This window comes from Zerene cesonia, chromosome 20, assembly GCF_012273895.1.
Source record: "Zerene cesonia ecotype Mississippi chromosome 20, Zerene_cesonia_1.1, whole genome shotgun sequence".
NCBI classification, from domain to species: Eukaryota; Metazoa; Arthropoda; class Insecta; order Lepidoptera; family Pieridae; genus Zerene; species Zerene cesonia.
Genome location: NC_052121.1, coordinates 8,039,829 through 8,049,853, shown reverse-complemented (window position 1 = coordinate 8,049,853; position 10,025 = coordinate 8,039,829). Strand labels below are relative to the sequence as shown.

The 10,025-nt window shown below is 31.8% G+C and overlaps 2 protein-coding genes across 2 annotated transcripts; both read left to right on the top strand.

Annotated features, from left to right (window-relative positions):
• Window positions 1–358: 358 nt before the first annotated feature.
• On the top strand, window positions 359–4,085 carry LOC119835150 (15-hydroxyprostaglandin dehydrogenase [NAD(+)]-like). The gene is made up of 5 exons (XM_038359819.1): window positions 359–487; window positions 1,392–1,628; window positions 2,514–2,687; window positions 2,933–3,084; window positions 3,816–4,085. The coding sequence occupies exons 1-5, from the start codon at window positions 389–391 to the stop codon at window positions 3,967–3,969; spliced, it is 816 nt and encodes a 271-aa protein (XP_038215747.1). The 5' UTR covers window positions 359–388; the 3' UTR covers window positions 3,970–4,085.
• An 821-nt stretch (window positions 4,086–4,906) lies between these two features.
• LOC119834868 (15-hydroxyprostaglandin dehydrogenase [NAD(+)]-like) lies at window positions 4,907–9,387 on the top strand. The gene is made up of 5 exons (XM_038359386.1): window positions 4,907–5,002; window positions 6,186–6,422; window positions 7,591–7,767; window positions 8,738–8,892; window positions 9,240–9,387. Exons 1-5 carry the CDS (start codon window positions 4,907–4,909, stop codon window positions 9,385–9,387), a joined length of 813 nt encoding a protein of 270 aa, XP_038215314.1.
• Window positions 9,388–10,025: the final 638 nt, after the last annotated feature.

The following is a 10,025-nucleotide window of genomic DNA, read 5'->3' as shown; positions in this document are numbered from 1 at the left end:
AACTAATTTGTCTTGCTTGATCTTTTACAGAATATATTAAGGTCCTGGACAGGATATATAAATGTAATCCTGGTGATCCTAATCAGGATAATAAGATTAACTTATGAAATAATTCAAAGTTTTTATCCAAATAAATCTTTATTATTATTATTATTATTTATTAATTGTCACCACTAGAATCACCGTGATAATTGTAGGTACACAAAAATGCAGTCGAAGAGAACTCCTTCTTTTTTTAAATCGGTTAAAATGACTTATCGTATCGCATAGCTTACATCATTATCTACTATTAGATAAATTTAAAAATAAAGAAACGTTTATTTATGGCATTGTATTGCGTAAATTCACATAGTACTGATTCACATACCGAGTTGTTTATTGCCTTACAATGTCGTGTGATTTGAAAGATAAAGTTGTTTTCATCACGGGGGGAGCGATTGGAATAGGTGCAGTTTCCGTAAAATTCTTTCTGGAAGAAGGAGCGAAGGTGATATTTTTTTTACATATTTTGACGTATCATATGGCATGCAAACGAATGGAGGATTTATATGTAGTGTTGTGTGTATCTGCAAAAGGGGTAGAATTTTGTTTGTGGGACAAAATTTCACGTGAAGTGGAAGCGATCGATACCAATTATAAAGCTAATTACAAATGTAATCTCAAATGAGATTGTTATGTTTATCATATAATAAATCTTCTTATAGACTGTGTAGAAGAGAATATCTGTATTTATTTCTCAAATTCTATATACAAATATTCGATTATGCAGCTGAGCTACAAGACAGACAATCACATATAATCATATCATATTTGATCTCATAATGCAAACCTTTCATTGTAATTTAACTAAGCGCTATCCCGGGTTGACCCAGGCCTGAAAAAAGCAATCTGTCGAGTCCTCTTTAATTTAAATGTTACAAACAAAGAACTGTGAGAGTCACGCATGGTTAGGCATTTTTGGGCCAGCTCGATCCGGGGAAAATACCACCATTGAAGATTTGCTAAATTGTATTATGGCAATGCAATTCGTACGATGAGTTGGGGAGCTGGCGGAATCATGCCGTTGGCTTAAAATTCTAGATTTTTTTCTCATTATGTAGTATATTATTAACTGAAATTACTGAAGTGTAAGCCAAACTTCGCATGATATTAATGTCATTGTCGTGCAGTTAACTGCATGCTAGTAAAAACTATTTCATCATATCGCATTGCATAATTTTGTAATAACCTTTAAATGAGATTGAATGTATACTATCCTCTTTTATTATACGTTAGAATTTTGTATTCCGAGATATCGTTTCCATTTTCCCCTTTATTGTGCGGCTAAATTTGGATTTCACATCATCAAATATCATATTAATTCTTTCTGATATTAAACATATATATTTCAGCATGTCGCAGTTACCGACATCGACGTCAATAATGGTAAACAACTAGAACAAGAACTAAATTCTGAATACCCTGGTCGAGTCTCTTTTATTAAATGTGACGTCACCAATGATGAAGAACTGTTTGCTGCTTACGATCAGGTTTTGAACCAATACGGTTATATCGACATTGTTGTTAACAACGCGGGTCTGATGAACGATAGCCCTAAGGTGTACAAGAAGTCGATTGAAGTGAACGTAGTGAGTATGATTTATTCCTATCTATTTGAAGAAAAAGCACGCATACACGATAATAGAAGAGAATGTGAATTGTTTCTTATTCTTGTTCTACTTCTTTTAGTCACTAATGGCGCTCAATATTACTCATTGCAATATTGAAATATACAACGTTTTAAATTATGATCAAAATACAATCATTAATGAAATTCTTAAAAGTATACTAGTCCATTAGATTCTAGATGTTGCACTTTTGTTTTTAATCTATTTTATAGGAATTAGCGTGGTTTAAGATCAAATCTTTGCCACCCTTTTTATATCAAATATAATTATAGTATGTATATAATAAATTGATTTAATTATAATCAAACCTTATTGCATAAGCTAACAATTCTACACAAAATATGATCAAAAAATAGAATTGCATCCTGAGAAAAGTGCATCTCTCAATGTAAAAATTCTTCAGACTATACATCTGCTTGCTACGACAATGATGTAAGAAAGGTGTAGACGATGATTCATCGGTCTAAAATATTAATACATAATTCATATAAAGACAACAAAAACAAAAATAAATTTAATCAATCCCGTTGGTTTACAACATTACTCAGCATTTATAAGCTAAAAACATTTCACTGTAATTGATTTTTATCAATGGCATATATGGACAAGTGATAATAATAATGAATGATTGTATTCGAATGATACACACATTATCAATTGATAAACGCAAGTAGCTTTAATACGTCCTTGAATTTATTGTTAGGGTTAGATAAAACAGCAATTATGTAAATATTCAAATATTATTTTAACGATAGTGACATAATATATTCTGTAAGTGTGGTTTAATTATATATAAAGAACATATTTAAAAACAGTATCTTATTTTTTCTAACACGTTAATTTCAGACAGCACTTGTAACCAGTACCTTCAAAGCATGGGAGTTCATGCGCAAAGACAAGTCTGGACGAGGTGGCACTATCGTCAACGTAGCGTCAATTGCTGCAATGATCCAAGATTCCTTCATGCCTGTATATTACGCCACTAAGAGCGCTGTATTGCAGTTCAGTAATTGTATTGGGGTAAGAAGTTGTTTCCATGTAATTTGTTGTTATATTTCTTTACAAAATAGTTTGTTTAGTATTTTAAATCGACCACTGATCAACTGACCGAGCTGTGAAAACTGTGTTTTGAAAATCTGAATTCAAAATTTTTACATTTAATATCTCTTTTTTACTGAAAGTAAGTTTTAAATAATTTGTGTCCAAAAAATAGGAATATAAAATTTTTAAGAGATTCAGGCTTGTCATTAATTTATTTATTTCAGGCAAAGGAAAATTATGATAAGACTGGTGTGAAAGTAATAGCGATTTGCTACGGAGCAACAAGTACTAGTCTTCTGTCTAAACAAAAGCTGCAAAGCTTTACAGATTTGTACCCAAATGTGGAAGACATCGTGAAGAAATTTCCCGCCCAAAGGTGCGCTTTAACATACATAATATTTATAAATGTTACACTTCAGGAGAGTGATATTTTAGACCACAGTACCTATAAGCGAAAACGGTTATAATGTGAGCCGGCGGTACAGATAGGATCTCATCTATTATGCTTGAATATATACACAACTCATAAATCAAGTCAATAAGATTTATAGAAACCGAAAAAAAGTCTTTCCAAGCATCAGGTTACGTTTACCTTCGTGTATTCTCTATACACAAGAATTTGAATCGAAGTTGTTGAGGAAGGCTTCGTATATACGAAACTTATAGCATGCTCAATTCAAAAATAATCTCGACCATTTCATAAGAACTGAACTTTAATCCTTGGCTAACATTGCTATATTGTCGTGGAATGTAAGCCAGCGATTGAATATGACAATTAGGTACTAAATCACAGTGATTCTTTCGCCATAAAATGAGAAATCGTCAGCGTGTAGAGGAGTTCTAGCGTGTAATACAATTTCTATTTATTAATTAATTTAAAATACATTGCATAAAAATAAAGCATTGTGGTTCCATTATATAAATTGATTAGTTCTCCATTTAGTGATAACTAACATGGTAATACTGTAGTAACATTGCTTTGAAACCATTGACCAACTTTTGTATAATATGTTATAAATAATGCAAAATTTTAAATTGTTAAGCATTTGAGCATAATAGACATGATATTCGTCATAATAATTATTAATAATATTGTAATTTTTGCAGCGTGGAGGCAGCTGCAAAGGGTTTAGTTGAGACTTGCAAAAGAGGCGAAAGTGGTAGCACTTGGCTCGTGATCAACGGTAAAGCTGCTGAAGACGTTACTCCAGTTATCCAGAACGCATTTTCCGTTCTTTCTGAACCAGTATATCAGCAGTAATTGTAGACATTATTTTGATCCAAGTTCTTAAATTTATTTTCTTATTAACATTGGTTTGTCATTTGTTTTTATACAAATTTGCTTTTTTTTATATTTCTGAAGCAGTGTCAGTCAAATAAAAATGCTCAAGACAGGTTTAAACCTAAAATGCTTGGTCAAAATAATTTTGTTTTTTATTTGTCCTGTGTTATATCGATTATAGCTTTTCAATGCAGTTTTTATTTCTTTTATCTGGTGGTGATGACTACCAGCTTGTTTACCAGCTCTAGCATTAAAAGCAAAAACTCTGACATCTACCGCGTAAAAACAGTTGGTCCGTGTGGTAAATGGTCTACACACTCATAGGAAGTGACTGTGTCGCTGCAGTAATTCATCATTGTGGTCGGATGATGATAGAGATGAATTAATCATGGGTTTTCGTCTCGAATCAAATTTTAAATGAAAATAATCAATCTTTACGTCTTATACTACTTATGACTTAATAATATTAAGCTTATTTGGTTTTTCTTAGCGTAGTAATCCACGCTAAGAAAAACCCAACCAACTGTAAAATTTTTCAAAACACTTACAAAAAATACTCTGGACTGGATGAACAACTGTGGTATATGGTAATAAAATACTTTTATACTGACATGCTTTATTATACCTACCTACTAAACTGTCTGAAATGTTTTATAACATTGGTGAATACCGTCTGAAAGGTTGTAAACTTGTGAATAATTTAATAATACAAAATTATAACATCCATTGCATATTATATTTTTACAGGTGTGTATCTTGTTTGTTTTTACCTTTACTTTCAGAATAATTGCATATAATAGTGTATTTACTCTGAGCATTTTAATCAAGTGTAGTTAATGAAGTAGTAATATATCAATACATTTAATATCACTCATTGATATTTGTTCCGTTCGACTAGTCTCCTGCCTTATTAACTATGCACAATCTAAACGAAAAAATAATATTTGTCACTGGTGGGGCAAACGGCATTGGGAAATCAATAGTTCAGGAGTTTTTAAAATATGGAGCGAAGGTAAGTGCTTTGTGACTTGTCAACCGCTTCGCCTTCGGCCAGGTCAAGAAGATTTTAGAGTGACATTATAATGCAATACTATGGAGTGACGCTGAGGATACCACGCAATGAGGAATGAATAAATGAATGAATAAATATATATATGGATGTATAGTATGGATGTATAGATTTTTTTTACTCTTTCACGTGAAAACAGCTTATGGTATTGATATGAAATTTGGTACAGAGATAGATTATAGCCTGGGTACGCACAAAGCATACTTTTTCCGGGTTGGATACATTAGTTCATCCCGAAACTGAAAAATATATTCTTTGTATCAATTTTTAATAGTTTCTGGTTTTTAATAGGTTTGATTGACTGCCCCACACTGAATTCGAATTTCATGGTTTTAGGAAAGTATAGATATCATATTACAATTATTACTATGTTACATAATGAAAATCAGCCATTTAAGAATATGATGTTTTCCTTGAAATAATGTTATATAAATTTTGTATTAATAAATCCAGGAATATTTGGATTTTGATTTTCTAAATAAAATGTATTCAAACAGTCATCCACAAAATTAACATGAATATGTAATGAGAAAATATAATTATATTTTAATCATACCATATCTTTTAAATTCAATTTATGTTATCTTATTGAAATAGATACGTGCGTATTAATTTCTTTTATTTCAAATATCATATCTTATATAGAAATAACTTTTAATTGGGTTGGTTTGACACTGATCACTTGATACCATCATGATACTGATTGATGGAAATGTTTTGCCTCAGAATTATTTATTTTCAAATTACTTTCGAAGTAGGAGAAGGAGGAGGAGAAATTATCAATTAATCTGTATTTTTTGTTTGTTACTCCATAACTATTGAATGAGTTAACCGATTTTGCCAAAAGGAATAAAGGAAAGGCTCTCGAAAAATAAAGGAAAGCCACTCACCGATCGCAACTCAATATCAATCGCTATTTCACGCCAATCTTCTGTGGGGCTGAGGTAACTTCTCCGGTGCGAACTGGTCCCATAAGTGCCCAAGCGTGCTCGACTCCTACAGCCAATACGTTAGAAGAATAGAAGCCAACAATAACTTTTCTGATTAGGACATTCTGATTTTCGCTCTGGAGAGTCTATTTGTGGTTTGTTTGGTAATTATTTACTATGTTATAAATTGTTTAAAGGTCGCATTTCTTGATATCGATGAAAATTCTGGAATTGCCCTTGAAGCTGAGTTGAAGTCAACATTTGGAGACGTACAAGTTATGTTTATAAGAGGTGATGTGACCATTGATGATGATTTATTTGGTGCTTATGATAAAATTCTCAAAGAATATGGAACTTTGGATGTGTTGGTCAACAACGCTGGCATAGCTGACGAATCACCTTCAATGTACAAAAAGGAAATAGAAATTAATTTTGTAAGTCCTGTCCTATGTCAAAATTCATGTACTTTTTAACACACTTTTATCAGATTTTCCTTTATATTTAGCTGTACCTGACAGATTCAACTCAAACTTTGTAAACTTATCAAGGATTGATGACAGTACAATGGTTTTTTTTTTTTTTATGTCATAGCTGGCAGCTGAGCTGGTGGTTCGCCTGATGGTAAGCGATCACCACCGCCCATAAACATTCGCAAAGGTATTAGTACCTCTGCGAATGCGCTGCCCGCTTTTATGGGGTAAGGGAAAAGGAAAGGATTAACGACTGGAAAGAAGGAATGAACTAGGACGGGTGAGGAAAAGGAAACGGGCCTCCGGCTCCCCCACTTACCGTACGAAACACAGTGGCATGCCACTATTTCACGCCTGTTTTCTGTGGGGGTGTGGTACTTCCCCGGTGCGAGCTGGCCCAATTCGTGCCGAAGCGTGCTCGACTCCCACAATAAAATTGTTTATGTGTTTATCTTATTATCCTGGTTAAAATCGTTAGGATACAATAATTCCCTTACGATTACTCAGTATTTAAAGCAAGTACAGTTGAGTTGGAGCGTATTTTAAACTGTATTTATTATTTAGTTTCCGATGCACTATCGTACATAACAAAGGAAAGAGGTCGGAAGCTATTGTAATATAAGAATATAATAATGGAGTCAAAGAGCATTACTATAAATGTGAAAGATTGTTTTTTGGATGTTTGTCAGACAATTACGCTGAAAATACTGAATGGATTTTGTTGAAATTTGGTATACACATAGGGTATGAGCTGACTTGAGTGATAGGATACTTTTTATCCCGATTTAATGCTCTCGTGGGATAAAAAAGGAATCTTGATATCCGGGCGCAACCGGGACGAGCGTCTAGTATCACATAAATGGTACATTAGTATTAAAATGTGATATCTAATCCAACCCAGATCTGAATGTCTATTTCAGATTGATGTGCAAAAACTAATGTTAGTAGCCAACAATCGACTTATCAATATTTACTTTATTTATTTATTTATTTTATTTCATTATAGCTTTCTAATTATAATCGGTATTAGTAAGTTTTAGTGACATCATTCTTAGATCAGTACTGGAATGTGATATGTGGAAACTAAATAAAGCAAGATTACATCGATATTATTAACATCCAAACTTTGCAGACAGCCACAGTTACATCAACTTTGAAAGCTTTGGAAATAATGCGAGAGGATTTGGGTGGAAGAGGTGGAACAATCATCAACATCAGCTCAATTGTTGCTGTGAAACTCTTGTCGCCTGACTTTTTTATATACGCCGCAACCAAAACTGCAGTCTTACATTTTAGTAATTGTATTGGTGTAAGTTATCTTTGAATTATGAAGACGTAGGTCCGTTTTCACCACTTAATGATAATGTACCTGATGGCCTGGAAGCAGCGAAAGCGGCCCCTATTATATGTTGAGTATAGAAATAATTTTTGAGCGAAGTTTAAACCCGGGAGCACTCGCGCCTTTTAAACTTACTCGAGTATTCCCGTATTATGAATTATGCTCTCGTTTTACAAATAACCAAAAAGTTCACAATTCGTATATATTTTTCTATATACAATAAAAGAAACGTATAGAATCAAATTCAATATTTATTTTTAATAGGTATTAAACATTCGTTATTCTTTAATATTGTATTAAAAATCCAGGAACGAAATTTCTTATATCATACACATATCTTATATATATTATCTTATCAGCATAAGATACGTAACAGATTTTTAGATACATATAATAAACTACTAACAGATCCTTTACGTACATAACATAGGTATTTATTATAAATAGTGATTGTTTTGCAACATGCATGTTTTATATATACATACCCCAAAATAATGTACCTAGAGTTTATTTTATATTTAATCACCTTTTTACAATGAAGTTTCTTAATTATAAAAAATAGTAATAGATGATAAGACTGATCAATTATTGTATTTCAAGTAGATTCAGGAATTTTTGCCTGGAAGAGATCACTTCTGAGTGATAAGGCCGCCCAACAAATTATACCCTTTTTTTAATCTTGTTATTTATATATTTTTTTAAGTTTCCTGTACAATTTTCGTTGAAGATTAATAAATAAAACAAAATAAAATATTTTAATTCTTCTTTAACCTGAAGGCATGAACTAATTACTATATGTCATTTTGTTTTGTTTAATTAGTTAGTTAATATTATGAAAAACTTCATTGAAGACGGGACTTTAGACATCATTAATGGATATATAATACAATATTATATTTCCATTAATTATTATACCAAAATGTCTTTCGCATTCTTACAGATGATTCAATATTACCAACGCACTAAAGTGAGAGTTATAGCAGTGTGCTTGGGAGGGACTCAATCGGATCTTCACGAGAATGCTCGCATGTTTGACAATACTATTACTATGGATGAAATAATAGAAACGTATAAAAATTTCGGACCGTCGCAAACGTAAGCCTGATAAATTAATTAATTGTTCATGTACGTGGAGGTTTTCCGAATTTTCAGGAAAGTCAAATTAAATATTGCTGGTTTATTTTTATTTATGAGAAGTAGAAACTACCCTCAATTTATTGTTCTTTTAGTTTGTTTCTTTTGATAGGCGTACTTATGACGCTAAGCGAGTAAATATGATGTAAAAAAAAATTGTATTTCTCTGTATATGATTCAAATGTAATCTTTAGAGAAATAAATGTCTTTAACCGTAAATATCCGTGCCAATTTGAAAAGAGTACAAATGTATATCAGTTCTCCATGTTTCTTAAAAGAATACCTTTTTTTGTACTTTATAATTTCAGAAGCGCCGTGGCAGCGAAAGGGATTATAGAAAGTTATATAAATGGAGAGAGTGGAAGTACTTGGCTGGTAAACAGTTGTAAAATAACCGACATCAGTGCAAATATACGAGAAGGATACATGGTAATGGGTCAGGACGCTGACGCCTAGAAATATGTACATATTAAAGTTGTTGATAAAAAAGTACTTTATTTAAACTAAATAATCAAAGAAATAAAAATCGTTTCAGCGTGTGTTTACTTTTTGAAATGTGCTTTTTACTTATGTAGTGTGTAGGTATCTGTGTATATAGGTATTATTATTATTATGCATGGTTGAATGCTATACGATTCACATAAAAGTTTATACTAATTAAATAAATAATAAGACATCTTTTTATTTTGTTTCGTTCACTAAAGCTATCCAATCCAATCTGTGCCTCTTTAAAACTTTGAGTTTAGTTATTGGATAGGGTCATTGGATTTAAAATTTTAAAATAGTATTATATATTTAGAACTAGTTATAACAATGGCAATAACAAGGTAAAACGAGTTCTAATAAAGAACGGGTTTTGACGGTAACATGAACGCATTGGCATACCTATTAACAATTATTTAAGAAATTAGGAACAATTGAATTGATACGAATTAAAAAGTACTGCCAAATAAAATAACATGTTCCAAATTTAAAAAATGTTTTTGTTTTAATATCTGTTTGATTTTTACATTTGCTCGCAGAACGTGTTTAGATACTGTGAGAATAAACAAATAATTCCCACTTTCACCAACCCATCTTCTATCGAAAAAATA